Consider the following 20,887-nt stretch of genomic DNA (forward strand, 5'->3'; position numbering starts at 1 on the left):
GAATAGATTTGCTCATCTCTACTAGCGAGGTAAGAATACCCCTTTAATACGGGACACGGTATAGACAGAGGTTGTTGGTGAGACTTTTTTCATCAGAATTTCTCATGCCCATCTCATATTCTTTTGCCTTTGAAAGGGACTTTCATTTGTGCTTATAGTCATTCCCTGCGCTGTAAAGCACTTTGTATCCTCTACCAAAATGAGTAGCACAAGGGTGTGTCCACAAAGAACGTACATGCTGCTTATCTGCCGCTGAGGATTTGCGTTTGGCAAATTTGACAGCAATTTACAGTGAAGTGGATCATCCACACGCTGCAAAAAGAAAAAAAAACACACACAGGGGGTCATTTATATCTGGCGTATATCTGTCGCAGATTGCAGCGCATAGGTTATTTACGCGCCAATCTGAGACTTTTCCCAACTCATGCCAGGTCCAAATAAGTGGTCGTGCCATTGGTGGGGAGGGGGCGGACCACCAGGACCCTCTCATTTATCATTTTCTACGCCTGTTTTATGCAAGGTAGCTGGTGTAGATTTAGACCAGGCCGGCTCCTCTAACTTCGGCGCATCCACCGCCAGCGCAGGGGCTAATTCACTTAATAAATGACCCCCACAGTGCATATTGATTTTGGGTGCGCGTTTTAAACCGGGAAAATGTCTAGGCTGTGGATTTCTCCCTTTGCAATTCCAAAGCCAAAACTCCATAGCGGAAATGACAAGTGGAGATTTTAGGCTCACTTTCAGGTGTGGCAGTAGTATTACACAGCGACCCTGAGGTTAATGGTCATTCGGTCACCCAGAGGGGGACGTGGCCTTTCTAGTGGCTCATAGAAGGGGGATGGGGGTGGTGGTCCTAAAATCCTATTCCATTTTATGGAATTGCATTTTTATTTTCATTTTTCAGATTATGTGACTAACAGCTGTAAGGAAACAGATGGAAAAGACCAACAAATGTGTTTGGAATGCTATAATCCAGCAGCTTCTGTGATTAGAGCTGCAACTGGTGGAAATCACTGACCGAACACTGACGTGTGAATGAGGCCTTACTAGAAGAAAAAGTACAGGACCGTAAGGGTTACTTACATACTATGTAACACTCTGGAACTCACTACCCCAACATATCAGACTCTCACCTACAGTGGAATCCTTCAAAAGAAACCTGAAAACCCACCTCTTCAGACAAGCCTACAACCAGTGACCCTGCTGCCTCTATACCGCCATGACCAGCTTCACCCGCACCTACTTCGTCCTTCTCCCATACCATGTAGATTGTAAGCCCTCACGGGCAGGGCCCTCTCTCCTTCTGTACCAGTTTGTAACTAATCTTGTTTATGATTAGTGCAATTGTCTGTATTAGGTATGTGCACCCCTTATCATATGTACAGCGCTATGGAATGAATGGCGCTTTAATAATAAATAATAATTACATGGATCCTGCATCTGAGGCAAATCCCACCAATCAAAGAAGTCAGTACTTCCCGCTTGGAACAAATTAAATTTGACATTAGAGAAGGGTGACCAAGCAGCAGAACATCAGCGCGTTTCAGATGTTGCTGAAGTTACATTTATGGATTTGTTCCCTTTGAATTATGGGAATGAATACACTGGACACTTATGTTTGCGTTGGGAATTGGTATTTCTTATGGATGAGGAAAAATGCACTTGGAATTTTTTATTTCTCTGTTTAGTGATTTAGGAGCAATAAATGAAAGGGGGTCCTTTAAGAACTGCGACTACTAAGAGTTGGATTTTTTTTTGCTCCAGATGAACCTTTTACCTCAATACCGCCAGATAATGCCCAAAAATACCTCTATACGATGCCCACAATATACCGCCACTCTGTGCCTTGATAATATGGCTATGTGATATCTAAACTGTAAGGGTACTTTCACACTTGCGGCAGAGGATTCCAGCAGGCAGTTCCGTCGCCGGATCCGTCAAAACGCATGCAAACTGATGGCATTTGTCAGACAGATGAGGATCCTGATCCGTATGACAAATGCATTGAAATGCCGGATACGTCTCTCTGGTGTCATACGGCAAAACGGATCCGGCATTTATTTATTTTCAAATTTTTGGCGGTCTGAGCATGGGTCCGGATCCAGCATTAATGCATTTCAATGGGAAAAAATGCCGGATCCGGCATTCCGGCAAGTGTTCCGGAATTTTGGACTAAGATAAAACCGTAGCATGCTGCGGTATTATCTCCGTCCTGAAAAGGCAAAAAGACTGAAGTGAAGACATCCTGAGTCATCCTGAACGGATTGCTCTACATTCAGAATGCATTAGGATAAAACCGATCAGTACTTTTCGCGTATAGAGCCCCTGTGACGGAACTCTATGCCGGAAAAGAATACCGCTATTGTGAATGTACCCTAAAGCGGCTGATGGTAAAGGCCTTCAGGACCCGGCACACAAAGCATTGATGCTGGAGACAAGTGAAGTCAGGTGTGAGGAGGGATGTCTTTTTTTTGGGTTCAGATCTGGGGTCTCATTCATTTCGGGACCTGATTTAGTCTGGACTGTGGTCTGATTTAGGGGTCTAATCTGGATTTTGATTAATTTAGAGGTTCAAATCAATTTAGGGGCCTGGTCTGGGTGTGGATGAATTTTGGGGTCTATGGTCTGATTTAGGAGTCTGGTCTCGGGGTCTGAATTCATTCAGAGGTCTTATCTGGGGACTTAGTAATTTAGGAGTCTGGCATAGGGTAAGAATTAATTTAGGGTAAGGTCTGGTCTGGGCTCTGACTTGGGGGCAATTCAAATGATTATATCCATTTTGCAGTCTGCAAATCGTGGATCTGCAAAATACGGATGCGATCCTTGTGCACTCTGCACTTTCCCCGGGCACCATTGGAAAAATGTCTATTCTTACCCACAAAACGGACACGAATAAGACATGTTCTACAATCTGAGGCTCAGCTACACTGGTGCGGACATGTTTTGTGGCTCTACAGAAATGAATGGGTCCATGTGCGATCTGCAAAAAACGCATATCACACGTGGACTGAAAATGCAGTCATGTGAATGCACCCTTAAAGGTATATCCCAGGACTAGAATACTGATGCCCTGTGACCCTAATAGAACAGTACTATCCTGGTCCGTAATGCGGACAATAACAGGACATGTTGTATTCTTTTGTGAATGGACATACGGAAATGGAATGCACACAGAGTAACTTCCGTGTTTTTTGCCGACCCATTAGAATGAATAGTTTTGTATACGGTCCGCAAAAAGAAAAGGAACGGACACGGAAAGAAAAAAAGTTTGTGTGCACGAGGCTTAGCCTACAGTCACACAAATGTATTTTTTTGGTCCACGTCCAATCCGCATTTTTTTTGTTCATTGCATATGGACGTCATCAGTGTGCTGTCCGCATCTGTTCCACAAATTATAGTACATGTCCTAGGCAGGGATACCAGGAGTAGGCGCGTCCAGCAATACTGTAGTGCAGAACAAAATATCACCGCAGTAGAACCAAATGCCACAGCGCTGCACAATATACTGTACCGCCTCAGCAGAACCAAATACCACAGTGCTGCACAATATACTGCTCCAGCAGAACCAAATACCATAGTGCAGCACAATATACTGCCCCAGCAGAACCAAATACCACAGTGCTGCACAATATACTGCCTCAGCAGAACCACATACCACAGTGCTGCACAATATACTGCCCCAGCAGAACCACATACCACAGTGCTGCACAATATACTGCCCCAGCAGAACCACATACCACAGTGCTGCACAATATACTGCCTCAGCAGAACCACATACCACAGTGCAGCACAATATACTGCCTCAGCAGAACTGAATACCACAGTGCTGCACAATATACTGCCCCAGCAGAACCACATACCACAGTGCTGCACAATATACTGCCTCAGCAGAAGTGAATACCACAGTGCTGCACAATATACTGCCTCAGCAGAACTGAATACCACAGTGCTGCACAATATACTGCCCCAAGAGAACCAAATAGAACAGTGCTGCACAATATACTGCCCCAAGAGAACCAAATACCATAGTGCTGCACAATATACTGCCCCAGCAGAACCACATACCACAGTGCAGCACAATATACTGCCTCAGCAGAACCACATACCATAGTGCTGCACAATATACTGCCTCAGCAGAACTGAATACCACAGTGCTGCACAGTATACTGCCCCAGCAGAACCACATACCACAGTGCTGCACAATATACTGCCCCAGCAGAACCACATACCACAGTGCTGCACAATATACTGCCCCAAGAGAACCAAATAGCACAGTGCTGCACAGTATACTGCCTCGGCAGAACCACATACCACAGTGCTGCACAATATACTGCCCCAGCAGAACCACATACCACAGTGCTGCACAATATACTGCCTCGGCAGGACTAAATACCACAGTGCTGCACAATATACTGCCCCAGCAGAACCAGATACCACAGTGCAGCATAATATACTGCCCCAGCAGAACCAAATACCACAGTGCTGCACAATATACCGCCTCAGCAGAACCACATACCACAGTGCTGCACAATATACTGCCTCAGCAGAAGCGAATACCACAGTGCTGCACAGTATACTGCCTCAGCAGAACCACATACCACAGTGCTGCACAGTATACTGCCTCAGCAGAACCACATACCACAGTGCTGCACAATATACTGCCTCAGCAGAAGCGAATACCACAGTGCTGCACAGTATACTGCCTCAGCAGAACCACATACCACAGTGCTGCACAGTATACTGACTTAGGCTACTTTCACACTAGCGTTCGGGCGGATCCGTTCTGAACGGATCCGCTCATAATAATGCAGACGGAGGCTCCGTTCAGAACGGATCCGTCTGCATTATTTTTAGCATAGAACAACTAAGTGTGAAAATAGCCTCGGACGGATCCGTCCAGACTTTTAATGTAAAGTCAATGGGGGACGGATCCGCTTGAAGATTGAGCCACATTGTGGCATCTTCAAACGGATCCGTCCCCATTGACTTACATTGAAAGTCTGGACGGATCCGCACGGATCCGCACGCCTCCGCACGGCCAGGCGGACACCCGAACGCTGCAAGCAGCGTTCAGCTGTCCGCCTGTCCGTGCGGAGGCGAGCGGAGCGGAGGCTGAACGCCGCCAGACTGATGCAGTCTGAGCGGATCCGCCTCCATTCAGACTGCATCAGGGCTGGACGGCTGCGTTCGGGTCCGCTCGTGAGCTCCTTCAAACGGAGCTCACGAGCGGACCAGTGAACGCTAGTGTGAAAGCAGCCTTAGCAGAACCAAATGCCACAGTGCTGCACAGTATACTGACTTAGCAGAACCAAATACCACAGTGCTGCACAATATACTGCCCCAGCAGAACCAAATACCACAGTGCTGCACAATATACTGCCCCAGCAGAACCAAATACCACAGTGCAGCACAATATACTACCTCAGCAGAACTAAATACCACAGTGCTGCACAATATACTGCCTCAGAAGAACCAAATACCACAGTGCTTCACAATATACTGCCCCAGCAGAACCAAATACCACAGTGCAGCACAATATACTACCTCAGAAGAACTAAATACCACAGTGCTTCACAATATACTGCCTCAGCATTCATTAATGCTGAGAACATCAGATCTTTATGTACCCCGTCAGCAGCAGTGAGGAGGGCTTGGGTGGCCCCCTGGGTATCGGCCCACCAGGACATTTCCCTGTGGGGTCTATGGCCCATCCGCCCCTATGTTAGCTCTTCTCTTCCCTCATCCTAGTGATTGTCCTCTGACTATAAGACGCTTACATTATCCCTTAGGCCTCATGCACACGACCGTTGTTGTGTTCCGTTCCGCAAAATGGGGTTCCGTTGTTCTGTGATCCGTTTTTGTTTCCGTGTGTCTTCCTTTATTTTTGGAGGATCACCAGACATGAAGGAAAGTTAAAAAAAAATCTAAGACAGGTTTGCCATGCAAATGATAGGAATAAAAAGGACGCGGATGACAATCTTGTGTGTCCCCCCGTGTTTTTTAGCGGTCCCATTACTTAAATGGGTCCGCGAACCGTTTTCCACGAAAATAATAGGACAGGTTACTTTTTTTGACGGACTGGAACCACAGATCACGGACGCGGATGACAAACGGTGCATTAGCCGAGTTTTCAACGGACCCATTGAAAGTCAATGGGTGCGCAGAAAATCACGAAAAAACGGCCCAACGGACACGGAATAAAACAACGGTCGTGTGCATGAGGCCTTAGGAAAACATATGTGAAATCCAAACATATCCATACGTATAAAAACCATGAGTTCACAATGGCCGACACGGGTCACATTCCTCATAATGAACAAAGGCTCTGGATTTGGCCGTGCAATTAAAAAAAACGTATACAGCTTGTTTAATCTGCTGTTTCATTGCGGTCAAGGCTTGTAAAACGGAGAACTGCTGCTCGTTATTTTCCATTAGGCGGCTTGGGAGATCCTTGCAGTTGCCAGGTGTTGTTACAGCATATGATTTTGCTGGAGATTTGGACAAATTTATGGTGAATTAGAGTAAATGAGTCAATGAACCCAGAGTGAGAAAACAGCTGCCGCGCGATTAGTCACAGAGCCGCTAAACCTAAATCCGCCTTTTACCGTTAAGTATTTGATGGCCAGTTCTACCAGTCTGAACCATCTGCTATTTTTCGTTCTCTTTTAGGCCTCATGCACACGACCGTATGTATTTCGCGCTCCGCAAAATCGGATCTTCAAAAAACACGAATGACTTCCGTGTGCATGCCGTATTTTGAGGAATGAAACAGCTGGCCCCTAATAGAACAGTACTATCCTGGTCCATAATGCGGACAATAGGACATGTTCTATATTTTTGTGGAACGGACATACGGAAGCGGGATGCACAGTTTTTTGTTGCATATACGGTCAGCAAAAAACAAAACAAAAAACGGAATGGACATTGAAAGAAAATACGTTGGTGTGCATGACGCCTTAGGTCCCTTTAACACAAACGATACGGATTGGCTCTGGATGCGTTCAGTGAAACTCAAACCATTTTGCAAGCAAGTTCAGTCAGTTTTGTCTGCGATTGCGTTCAGTTTTTTCTGCGTGGGTGCAATGCGTTTTGATGCGTTTTTTAATGCGTGTGAAAAAAACACCTGAAGGTTTACAAACAACATCTCCTAGCAACCATCATTGAGAAATGCATTGCATCCGCACCAGCTTGCGGATGCAATGCGTTTTTCACTGGAGCCCCATTCACTTCTATGGGGCCAGGGCTGCATGAAAAACGCAGAATATATAGAACATGCTGCATTTTCACGCAACGCAGAAATGATGCGTGAAAAAAACCCGCTGATATGCACAGACCCATTGAAATCACTGGGTCAGGATTCAGTGCGGGTGCTATGTGTTCACGTCACACATGGCACCCGCGTGGAAAACTCGCTCTTGTGAAAGGGGCCTTGACATGGACGTCATCAGTGTGCTGTCCGCATCCTTGCGGCTCTTCCGCAAATTATAGTACAGTCGTGGTCAAAAGTTTTGAGAATTACATAAATATTGGAAATTGGAAAAGTTGCTGCTTAAGTTTTTATAATAGCAATTTGCATATACTCCAGAATGTTATGAAGAGTGATCAGATGAATTGCATAGTCCTTCTTTGCCATGAAAATTAACTTAATCCCAAAAATACCTTTCCACTGCATTTCATTGCTGTCATTAAAGGACCTGCTGAGATCATTTCAGTAATCGTCTTGTTAACTCAGGTGAGAATGTTGACGAGTACAAGGCTGGAGATCATTATGTCAGGCTGATTGGGTTAAAATGGCAGACTTGACCTGTTAAAAGGAGGGCGATGCTTGAAATCATTGTTCTTCCATTGTTAACCATGGTGACCTGCAAAGAAACGCGTGCAGCCATCATTGCGTTGCATAAAAATGGCTTCACAGGCAAGGATATTGTGGCTACTAAGATTGCACCTCAATCAACAATTTATAGGCTCATCAAGAACTTCAAGGAAAGAGGTTCAATTCTTGTTAAGAAGGCTTTCGGGCGTCCAAGAAAGTCCAGCAAGCGCCAGGATCGTCTCCTAAAGAGGATTCAGCTGCGGGATCGGAGTGCCACCAGTGCAGAGCTTGCTCAGGAATGGCAGCAGGCAGGTGTTAGCGCATCTGCACGCACAGTGAGGCGAAGACTTTTGGAAGATGGCCTGGTGTCAAGAAGGGCAGCAAAGAAGTCACTTCTCTCCAAAAAAAACATCAGGGACAGATTGATCTTCTACAGAAAATATGGTGAATGGACTGCTGAGGACTGGGGCAAAGTCATATTCTCCGATGAAGCCTCTTTCCGATTGTTTGGGCATCAGAAAAAAGGCTTGTCCGGAGAAGAAAAGGTGAGCGCTACCATCAGTCCTGTGTCATGCCAACAGTAAAGCCTCCTGAGACCATTCATGTGTGGGGTTGCTTCTCATCCAAGGGAGTGGGCTCACTCACAATTTTGCCCAAAAACACAGCCATGAATAAAGAATGGTACCAAAACACCCTCCAACAGCAACTTCTTCCAACAATCCAACAACAGTTTGGTGAAGAACAATGCATTTTCCAGCACGATGGAGCACCGTGCCATAAGGCAAAAGTGATAACTAAGTGGCTCGGGGACCAAAACGTTGACATTTTGGGTCCATGGCCTGGAAACTCCTCAGATCTTAATCCCATTGAGAACTTGTGGTCAATCCTCAAGAGGCGGGTGGACAAACAAAAACCCACTAATTCTGACAAACTCCAAGAAGTGATGATGAAAGAATGGGTCGCTATTAGAGATGAGCGAACTTCTGTTTTAAGTTCGGCGTCTAAAGTTCGGGGGCGGGTTAGCGGAGAATCCCGATCTGGAACCGGATATGGATTCCGACTTCCGTTGTGGTCCGTGGTAGCGGAATCAATAATCGGCCATTATTGATTCCGCTACCACGGACCACAACGGAAGTCGGAATCCATATCCGGTTCCAGATCGGGATTCTCCGCTAACCCGCCCCCGAACTTTAGACGCCGAACTTAAAACAGAAGTTCGCTCATCTCTAGTCGCTATCAGTCAGGAATTGCCCCAGAAGTTGATTGAGAGCATGCCCAGTCGAATTGCAGATGTCCTGAAAAAGAAGGGCCAACACTGCAAATACTGACTCTTTGCATAAATGTCATGTAATTGTCGATAAAAGCCTTTGAAACGTATGAAGTGCGTGTAATTATATTTCACTACATCACAGAAACAACTGAAACAAAGATCTAAAAGCAGTTTAGCAGCAAACTTTGTGAAAACTAATATTTGTGTCATTCTCAAAACTTTTGGCCACGACTGTACATGTCCTATTCTTGTCCATTTTGCAGACAAGCAGGGGCGGACTGGCAAATTAAAGTTGCCCTGGAAAAAAAACTAAAAGTTGCCCCACGTTGTGGACGGGTCTAAATTGACAGAAGGCGGGACAATACAAGTAGGCGGGGCCTGCAATACCATAGTGCAGCACAAAGTGCCGACCCAGCAGAACCAAATATCATAGTGCAGCACAAAATACTACCACCCTCGCTGCAGTATTCATCTGCATCGCTGTCCTGATGACGGTGATACAGTTGAGTTCAGGAGGGCAGCTGTGGCCGTCGGGCCGGTGCATATGTACCTGATGCTCCCAGGATTATTTAACGCTGAGAACATCAGATTATTATGTACCCATACCCCATGGACCAGCGGCAGCCAAGCATGTCTGGGACAAAGGTGACGAGAGTTTCCCCTCTAGCTCCACGTTACATATTCATTTATTTGGTTACTGATTCTGAGTGTGTAATATACTGTACATGTGTGTATACGGCGATACATGCAGGGAGTCCGCTGCTAATTGTCTGCGTGTCTGGCTGAAATCTGCCGCTTGCAAAAATATCACATTTAGGGCTCATGCACACGGCCATAGGTGTTTGAGTCCGTACATGTACTGCAAATGTTGAAAGCCGTGGGTAAAACCCAAAGCATAAGTTGACATGCTGTGGACTGAACACCCGCAGCGCAAGTCATTTACAGTATGCTGCAGGGTTTAGTTTTTTTTCCACCTCATGTGGATGAGATTTCTAGATTCTCCTCCACTTCTGTAAATACTACAGATTATTTCCATGCAATTCTGCTCTAGAGGATCCGCAGCATTTACGCTACACGTGGCCATACCCTTAGGATACCCGCACACGGGCGCAGGTAGACTTAGAGATGCTGGAGTCCTCTCCTGCATAACGGAAACCGGATGGATCTGTTATGCAGACCATAGACCTCTATTATGACGGAACGAGTAATTGAATGCCTCTAAAGGCATTCCGTTATACATTCCGTCCTAGAATTCCGTTATGCATTTCGTCATGGAATTGCGTTATGGTCCGTGGTAAAGGAATCCATAACGCAATTCAGCATATACCCCGACCCGAACACGAACTTCAAAATATGAAGTTCGCTCATCCCTAGCCATAAGCATAGATCAGTATTACTCCCAGTGTTTTGTAATATGTAATACAAAAAAAATATATATTATTGATTACGATGAGATATCGAATAATTATGTTCTTGATTATGGTATAATAATGACACCAGTCAGTGAACTGCACCAATTCTTCCCTAAATTTCAACAGCTCTGTTTAGTAATAGTAAGGGCTCATGCACACGAACGTATTTTCTTTCCGCTTCAGTTTTTTTGCGGACTGTATGCGGAACCATTCCCTTCAATAGGTCCACAGAAACAACGGAAGGTACTCTGTGTGCATTCCGTTTCCGTATTTCCGTTCCGCAAAAAAGTAGTGCATGTTCTATTAGGCCTCAAGCACACGGCCGTTGTTTGGGTCCGCATCCGAGCCGCCGTTTTTGTGGCTCAGATGCGGACCCATTCACTTCAATGGGGCCGCAAAAGATGCGGACAGCACTCCGCGTGCTGTCTGCATCCGTTGCACCGTTCCGTGGCCCCGCAAAAAAAATATAGCATGCCCTATTCTTGTCCGTTTTGCGGACAAGAATAGGCATGTCTACAATGGGCCGCCCGTTCTGTTCCGCAAATTGCGGAAGGCACGCGGGCGGCTTCCATTTTTTGTGGATCCGCGGTTTGCGGACCAAAAAAAAAGGCACGGTCTGCATGAGGCCTTATTGTCCGCAAATCACGGTCCGAGGCCTCATTCAAGTCAGAGGGTCCGCAAAAAATACGGAACGCACACGGAACACATCCGTATGTCAACCGTATTTCGCGGATCCATACTGTAGAAATGCTATGCCCAGCCCATATTGCTCATGTGTTTGGTGACTAATAAGTTACTGTTTCTGTATAAGATCTGCAAAAAAAGAATCAAATACAGAAACCATACGGATATGTTTTGTGCAATAACGGAACGGCAGAGGACTTAAATCAGAGTAGAAAAAAAAACCTCAGATACGGAACAACGGATCCGTGAAAAAATGGACCGCAAAACTACAACGGTCGTGTGCATGAGCCCTAAGTCAGGACACCAGCTAGGTAGAGTAGGTCAAAATCCTAGCATGAATATCTACAGGCTAGACCTTTAAGGGCTCATGCACACGGCTGTAGCCTTTTTTTGCGGTCCACAAAACACGGATACTTCCCGTATAGGTTCCGCATTTTGCGGAACGTAACGTCCTGCCTTCTATAGAACTGTCCTATCCTTTTCCGTAATATGGACAAGATCAGGATATGTTCTAATTTTTGTTGCAGGTGCCGCAGAAAGGACATGCAGTACAGATGCGGACAGCACAGAATGTGCTGTACGCATCTTTTGCGGCCCCATTGAAGCGAGATGCGGACTGTTGTCTTTGTCTGCACAAAGGGCTCGATCACACGACGTAGGCTGTCCAGTGCCGTATTGCGGACCTCAAAGAGCAGTTGACTTTAATGGGTCCGCAATCTGCAAGATACGGCACGGTGCGGAGAGAAGGCAGCAATCGGAAAACCTATGGAAGCACTTCCGCCGGCTTTTGGGTCTGTGCCTCTGCACCGCAAAAGATAAGACAAGTCCTTTCTTTTGCCGTATGTTGTGGATCACGGACACATTTAAGGCCGAATCAACGTCAGCGTTCAGCCTTTCCGTTCTTCTCCTCCGTTATAGGAACATAAATGAGCCAAACGGACCCCACACAACTTTTTGTCTCCACTTCAAAAATCTTCCTTTGAGTGGAAACTTATGGCACCCATTACAGTCTATAGGGTCTATAGGGTCTGTTCAGTTATGTGCCTAAAACGGAGCAGAAGAACGGAAAGGCTGAACGCTCATCTGACCTCAGTCAATAGGTCAGTGCCACAATAAGGGATTCACACGGGCGCTGCCCGTGCATTGCGGACCGCAATTTGTAGCAGGGGTGGCCTATGGTCATGTGAATAAGCCCTAAGGCTGGGGCTACACCGTGATCGCTGCCACGCGGCCAAAGGTTGCAGCGCCATGATTTTACTGCGATGTATATTGCACCATAATGAAAGTGATTGGGGTGAATTGTGATCCGTAGGTTGCGACAGCTGCAGGTTTGGATTTATTACGACAGTCAGGTTACGGGTCACAACGCACCTCCTTTTACCTTAATTATGGCGCAATATACATTAAAGTTAAATCGCGACGCTCCAATCTTTGGTTGCTGTGTATCTGCCAAAGTCACCGTGTAGCCCCAGACTAGTACCAAATCCCCCAAATATATTAGAGGGGTTGTCTGGGTGTTTAATACTGATGTCCTATCTGATGATGCTTCGTGAAGTCCACAGTGACTGTCGCCTTCATCAGTCACACGCCGTAGGCCTCTTTCACAGAGCGTTACGCATTCTCTCAGGGTCTGGTCAAGAAAAAACCTGATGGTTTTCACACACGTTCAGTCAGTTTTGTCTGCGATTGCGTTCAGTGTTTTTAGTTTTTCCCGCGGGGGTGCAATCCGTTTTTGATGCGTTTTTTTACGGGATAACAATCTACATCTCCTAGCAAGTGCAACCATCAGTGAAAAACGCATTGCATTCAGTTTTTCACGCAAGCCCCATTCACTTCTATGGAACCAGGGCTGCATGAAAAACGCAGAATATAGAACATGCAGCGATTTTTCCTGAACGCAGAAATGATGCGTGAAAAATAACGCTCTCATGTGCACAGACCCATTAAAATGAATGGGTCAGCATTCAGTGCGGGTGCTGTGCGTTTCCTCCACGCATCGCACCCTGACGGAAAACTGTCTTGTGTAAAAGAGACCTTAAGGTACAGCTACACAGCGACATGCGTCACACGACTTCTTGACAACGGAAAAATAGCGCAGCATTTTTTGTCATGATTGTCAATGGTGTCACAATGCGATATTCACTTGGCTGCGACTAACACGCAACAGTCGCAACAAATTCATCCAAGTCGGATGTTGCTTTGCGATACCATTGACTATGATTACAAAAAATGTTGCGCAACTTTTCAGCGATAAGAAGTTGCGCGACACATGTCTCCGTGTAGCCTTAGGCTTAGCCCAGTCCCATTCAAGGAACAGCAAGCACAGCCGCTATGCAATGGACGACGCTGTGCTTGGTGAGCTGAGAGGAGGCAGCGGCGCCCTTTAGGCCCCATTCACACGTCCGCAAAGGGTCCGCACCCATTCCGCGGACCCATTCATTCTCTATGGGCCTGGACGTGAAGCGGAGAGCACACTATGTGCTCTCCGCTTCCGCATTTGCGGAGCGCGGCCCCGAACTTCCGGGTTTCGGCCACGAACTTCCGATCCGCAGCTCCGCAAAAGATAGAACATGTCCTATTCTTGTCTGCAGCTGCGGACAAGAATAGGCATTTCTAAAGGGGGTGCCGGCCGGGTGTGTTGCGGATCCGCAACACACCACGGATGTGTGAATGGACCCTTAAACAGCTGATACCTGGAGTCAGACCCCCATCCTGAGGACAGGCCATGAATATTGAACACTTTAAGGGTCCATTCACACGTCCGTAATTTGGGTACGCATTAGTTCCGTAATTTGCGGACCCATTTACTTTCAATGGGGCTGGAACGGATGCGAATCCGCATTTTCGGGATCCACATCTGTTTTTTCGGGATCCGCAATTCTGTTCCTAAAAAAAATCGAACATGTCCTATTCTTGTCCGCAATTGCGAACCAGAAAAGGCATTTTCTATTACAGTGTCTGTGATGTGCGGTCCGCAAATTGCGGATCACACATTGCAGGTGTCCGTGTTTTGCGGATCCGCAAAACACTTACGGACGTGTGAATGGACCCTAAAGGAGTTGTCATAGAGTTTAATGAATGAAATCGAATACATGGGATAAATTCCCCGCCGCTCCAGTGGTCTCCCAATTTATTTTCCTGGCGACATGCCGTACATCCATCGGACCGCTGAAGCCTATTGCTGTCCTCAGTGGTCTCAGGCCGCACAGGCTCACCTCACCACCACTCAGTGACCACAGCGTTCACGTGGACGTATTGGCATGTCATCGCACCAGGAAAGCATAAGTGCTGGAATGACGGGGGATTTAGGAGGTGATTAACCTTTAGTTTTTTAATATCAGAATATTTCCTGCAATACGTTTCCTTGGTTCAACTCCACTACATCTGGGCGAAAAAATTTTGGCGATAATTCCACACAAAAAAATAACCGCGCTCTTAGTATTAATAAGCGGGGTATTAGGGTGACCCGCAGAAGAAATGTCATTTTACCATTGCACCTCCCCAGTGAACCTTTGCAAATTTCAAGTAATATAAAAAAAATGACGTACCTGGGAGCGAGGTTCAGACAATGCAGCGGCCAAATCCCAGTGTCTTGTGGATCCTCCGGAAAATAAATCCTAAGAATCCAGCGCTGAAAAAACGTGTCCAGTGAAAGCAGGCAGCACAGCAAGGAGTAGGCAGGGGATACAGAAGGAGCCTAGTGATTCACATTTTAATGGGAAGCCCTCCCCCTGAGACACACTAGCAAGGGGGGTGCATCACAGCAGCCTGATGGGGGGGGGACGCCGGCAGAAAAGGAAAAAACTTGTCAAAGTGGAATTTAGACAGAAGTCAGGCTTTATCTTCATGGAAAGAAAGTGCTGTCACTGGAAACCTTTTCCCTATTAAGATCTTCTGTACAGAACAGACAGCAGGACAGGGAGGCAGAAAGTACAGCAGCGAAACGCATTCAACTTCCCAATGTAACAGGAGAAAGAAAAGCTCTGAAAGTTTGTCCTGGGAAAGGAAAACTTTTTGCTGCCTATGGCGCCATCTGGTGGTGATGAAATATATTTGCATCTCATTTCGATTTTTCCTCGCGGGTTCAAGGGTACGTTAATTTTTTTTATATTATTGTGATCAATGTTTCTATTCACACAGAAGTTTTTTTTATGGGCTGTCAAAACGTTGGACATGTCCTATTTCGTCCATTATTTACGGACCAAAAGCACCCATATAATTCAAAGGGGTCATTTTGAATGGCTGTTTCTCAGGAAGGCATCCACGAAAAAGGTACCACCTGGAACCGAACCCGAGTTCGGGAAATGTTTTTTTTTACAGTACAAATGAATTTATGAAGTTATTGCGCAAAGTCTCGCGAGACTTCACGAAGCAATAACTTCGGCTCATCTGAGCCAATACATTTTTTTTTTTTTTTTCAATTGTCTATTTATTGAAAATATTTCCAAAAATAAACATGTACTAGAAAAAATTTCTCTGGTGTACATCATTCATGTTACATAGATATACCAAGGAATGTTGAGCAAAAGAGAATATGCAATACATCTTCATGCAAATAAAGAAGTTTAAAGCATATACCCAAAAAATACAGACACAACAATCATTGAAAGGTAATAGTGAAGTAAGAATCGACAGATTACCATAATGATATCAGAAAATCTGTATGAAGTTATACAAAAAATTACCATAAGAGCAAGAGACTTGGACACACAAAGTGACAAGTACAGAGCTCCTGCTCCGTACTGTATTAGAATGAAGTTTTACGCGAATCAACTTCAGATGTTTCATCCCTAATGTACAAAGTCTTTAAGAAACATTCTTATCAGTAATTTAAGAACTGCGCTATAATGAGTGTTTATAATGTCAGAGAGCAGAGATAAGGAGCCCGTCAGCTCCCCATCTGACGAAAAAGACAGAAAATCCACAGGCAGCTACTACAGCATCTCAGCTCTGTACAGAAAAAAGGTTCCATATTTTTGATAAAGACCAATTGAAAAAATTATTTTTAGCTCAAAATGAGTACAGAATCCATCATACGGTATACATAGTAATACAGCACACATGCTTGGTCATACAGGCTCCATCAGTTTACATAGTAATACAGCACACAGGCTTGGTCATACAGGCTCCATCATACGGTATACATACACAGTCATACAGACTCTATCATACGGTATACATACACAGTCATACAGCACACAGGCTCAGTAATACATGCTCGATCATACAGTATACATAGTAATACAGCACACAGGCTTGGTCATACAAGCTCCATCATACGGTATACACAGTTATGCAGCATACAGGCTCGGTCATACAGGCTCTATCATACGGTATACATAGTAATACAGCACACAGGCTCAATCATACGGTATACACAGTCATAAAACACACAGGCTCAGTCATACAGGCTCCATAAGTTTACATAGCAATACAGCACACAGGCTCAGTAATACATGCTCGATCATACAGTATACATAGTAATACAGCACACAGGCTTGGTCATACAAGCTCCATCATACGGTATACACAGTCATAAAACACACAGGCTCAGTCATACAGGCTCCATAAGTTTACATAGCAATACAGCACACAGGCTCAGTAATACATGCTCGATCATACAGTATACATAGTAATACAGCACACAGGCTTGGTCATACAAGCTCCATCATACGGTATACACAGTTATACAGCACACAGGCTCGGTCATACAGGCTCTATCATACGGTATACATAGTAATACAGCACACAGGCCCGGTCATACAGGCTCTATCATACGGTATACATAGTAATACAGCACACAGGCTTGGTCATACAGGCTCTATCATAAGGTATACATACACAGTCATACAGCACACAGGCTTGGTCATACCGGCTTCATCATACGGTATACACAGTCATACAGCACACAGGCTCGGTCATACAGGCTCTATCATATGGTATACACAGTCATACAGCACACAGGCTCAGTCATACAGGCTCCATCATACAGTATACATAGTAATACAGCACACAGGCTCAGTCATACAGGCTCCATCATACGGTATACATAGTAATACAGCACACAGGCTCAGTCATACAGGCTCCATCATACGGTATACACAGTTTTACAGACTCCATCATACGGTATACCTAGTCATACAGGCTCCATCATACGGTATACATACACAGTCATACAGCACACAGTCGCAGTCATACAGGCTCCATCATACGACATCCAATGCAGCATGTCACAATTTTGCTCTGATGGATTTGACAGACGAGAACTCCCTGCGCCTCCACAGTAAACTGAAGGTAACAGAAGCAAAATAAAGGCACTCTATTACCACTACATATAAAACCGAGCCATAATGCAGTCACACCTGTGTGTCCTTGTGTTGTGAATGATCTTTTTTTTTAGTTGCTGACAGGCTCTATTTAAAGGGCACTGTGGAAATATTAGGGGCACTGTGGATGTTCAAGGGGAGCAAGGTCAGAATCTGAAACCAGCTCTACGGGTCTGATTACATTTATCCTAAATACATTGCACCTAGAAAACGTGAGCTGTCATCTCCCGACCACCACATGGCTACTGCTCTAATAATCTGTCAGCTGTAACAGCATACCGCTATCCTGTCTCCATTTTCGTCTCCATCTCGGAGACATTTTAATGACGTCACATCGTTCACTTTAACTTGGAAGTGAGCTTCAACAAAATGGCCGCGCACAGCAGCTGGAGAGCGTTTTGACCTCTGTTGGTGGATCGCTCGGCGGTGATTGTAGCCCCGGGAAGTAGTAATTTACCTGGAGCCCGGCTGGACACTTCCTGCACATGGTAGAGAAGCCAGTGACGCTGAGGTAACGCAGCTGTGTGCACGCTACTGTTTGTCGCAATGTGGATGTGATGATTTTCATGTATGCTGGATTCTTGGTTTCACTGCAATGTAGAAACTAGTAGTTTATGATGCCACTCTGTGCCAAGTACTACAACTCCCAGCATGCTATGTTAGCCGGGAGCTACATAACTACATTGCCTGTATCCTCATCACCCTGATACTACACAACTAGACTGCCTGTATCCCCCCCATCATCCTGATACTACACAACTACACTGCCTGTATCCCCCCATCATCCTGATACTACACAACTACACTGCCTGTATCCCCCCCATCATCCTGATACTACACAACTACACTGCCTGTATCCCACCATCATCCTGATACTACACAACTACACTGCCTGTATCCCACCATCATCCTGATACTACACAACTACACTGCCTGTATCCCCCCATCATCCTGATACTACACAACTACACTGCCTGTATCCCCCCCATCATCCTGATACTACGCAACTACACTGCCTGTATCCCACCATCATCCTGATACTACGCAACTACACTGCCTGTATCCCACCATCATCCTGATACTACGCAACTACACTGCCTGTATCCCACCATCATCCTGATACTACGCAACTACACTGCCTGTATCCCACCATCATCCTGATACTACGCAACTACACTGCCTGTATCCCACCATCATCCTGATACTACGCAACTACACTGCCTGTATCCCACCATCATCCTGATACTACGCAACTACACTGCCTGTATCCCACCATCATCCTGATACTACGCAACTACACTGCCTGTATCCCACCATCATCCTGATACTACGCAACTACACTGCCTGTATCCCACCATCATCCTGATACTACGCAACTACACTGCCTGTATCCCACCATCATCCTGATACTACGCAACTACACTGCCTGTATCCCACCATCATCCTGATACTACGCAACTACACTGCCTGTATCCCACCATCATCCTGATACTACGCAACTACACTGCCTGTATCCCACCATCATCCTGATACTACGCAACTACACTGCCTGTATCCCACCATCATCCTGATACTACGCAACTACACTGCCTGTATCCCACCATCATCCTGATACTACGCAACTACACTGCCTGTATCCCACCATCATCCTGATACTGCGCTGCCTGTATCCCACCATCATCCTGATACTGCGCTGCCTGTATCCCCACCATCATCCTGATACTACGCAACTGCACTGCCTGTGTCGTCCTCGTTATGCCACGTCTAAATTTGTGGGTGGGGAAGGGGACAGACCAGCATGCCCGTCTCATTCATCATTTTCTACTGCTGGTTTAGGTATAGAAAATGGTCTAAATGTAAGACGGCTCGGAAGCTACTTTACATTTAGAAGTGGTGGTAGATCAAGTATTGGAGAGGCCGGCGCCTTTTATAACTCCGGTAGATACTGAAGGCACCATAGAGAGGGGGCCATTATAGATACCTGGGACAATCTTGTGGGCATATTATATACTGAGGGCACTGCAGGATTTGGGATTTAAAAAAATAAGGCAATAAAATTCATCCTTTTTTAAGTGGAAATAGGTGTGAAACGGATGTTTAAAGCGGGTAGACGAACAGAAAATGGATGCACAGACCGATTCAAAATAGTCATGTAAAACTGACAGGTTATCTGTTTTCAACGGCCATTTTATTCAGCCTAACGGCATATACAGCCGGTGGCAGTTGAAGGATGGAACGGAGCATGTGCGACCACCTCAGTAGCTGGACAGTACATTACAGATTAAACTCCAGGGGGTGCCAATATAATGTAGTAAAGAGAATATCTTACAACTCAAGTATTTTTGTACCATAAAGTAAATTGTCCATTTTGCAGCCAAGGATAGGACATTAGGAAAGGATAGGAAATGGCGGCGTGCACCCAGCCGAGGTCCGTGTCCCTTACACTGACTGCAGCAAATGGGTGCAGGAATCCAGCTTTGATGGGGGCAGAGCTGAAAACCTCTCCTGTTCTCCCTCAGTGCGGACCCCGTGCGCGCTCCCCCCACACTAGAGGACACGCCTGTTAATAAACTGGTCACGTAGATTCTTCCAAATACCTGAAATCTTGTGTACTTTAGACAGTACCAGTTTCGCTGAGGATATTGGAATCACAGGATATTAATGAACTGGTGATTTTTATTTTTATTTTCCCTGTAGGACATTTCAAGATGGTTGTAAAGAAGAAAAAGGAGATCCGCGTGGACGTGTTAACTCTTCATAGTCCGAATGTTCAATATCTTAAAAGTGCGTATACAGAGTGAGCAGAATGCTTCGACCCTATTAGAGGTTGTGCATATGTTGTAATAGGGACCCCTCTATGAGAGAGAGAGGGTCTGGCTCTGGGAGCGTTCATGTATTTGGATACTGTGGTTGAAGACTGTAACTTTTGGTTCAAAATCTGGTTTGCATCAAAATTTGCGACTTTTTTCTTTTTGCCCACGCACCTACCACTTTTCCAAAAGTGAGCTGGAGGAGTCTGGACCTTCACGGCCTGCTGCATTTAAGAACAGGCGGCCTGATATGCGCCACAGTTCCGAAACATGCGAACGTTCTCTGCACACACATCAAACGCATCTATGGTATTTCCATCTCCTGAAGGAAGCTGTACAGGCGCCTGGTGTATGTGCCTATGCCTGTTTTCAGCTCTATGGAACAGTGTAGTTTGCTGCTCTATTCCATACTGAGACACCCTGTGCGGTATATACTTGGAAGCCTATGGGCGGCAATACCCATATAAGCTGATAGACATATGCAATTCAAAAACCACCTCCCATTTCTGGGCAAATTTGAACTTTGGAAATAACAAACTATGCCTAAGGGCTCATGCACGCGACTGTATGTA

The 20,887-nt window shown here is 45.6% G+C and overlaps 2 protein-coding genes across 3 annotated transcripts in view; one reads left to right on the forward strand and one right to left on the reverse strand.

Annotated features, from left to right (window-relative positions):
- PLEKHH2 (pleckstrin homology, MyTH4 and FERM domain containing H2) overlaps positions 1–15,121 on the reverse strand; it is a 144,345-nt gene extending 129,224 nt beyond the window's left edge. For both annotated transcript variants that reach the window (XM_044290007.1, XM_044290006.1), the window contains exon 1: positions 14,728–15,121. The gene's annotated coding sequence lies outside the window, so the exon portion shown is untranslated. The remainder of the gene's footprint in view (positions 1–14,727) is intronic.
- A 2,760-nt stretch (positions 15,122–17,881) lies between these two features.
- Positions 17,882–20,887, forward strand: part of THADA (THADA armadillo repeat containing) — a 579,731-nt gene continuing 576,725 nt past the window's right edge. The window contains exons 1-2 of the mRNA XM_044289288.1: positions 17,882–18,016; positions 20,203–20,289. Of these exons, the coding sequence (XP_044145223.1) occupies positions 20,214–20,289 (76 nt within the window). The 5' untranslated portion in view covers positions 17,882–18,016; positions 20,203–20,213. The remainder of the gene's footprint in view (positions 18,017–20,202; positions 20,290–20,887) is intronic.

The sequence above is a fragment of the Bufo gargarizans genome, chromosome 4 (genome assembly GCF_014858855.1).
Source record: "Bufo gargarizans isolate SCDJY-AF-19 chromosome 4, ASM1485885v1, whole genome shotgun sequence".
NCBI lineage: Eukaryota > Metazoa > Chordata > Amphibia > Anura > Bufonidae > Bufo > Bufo gargarizans.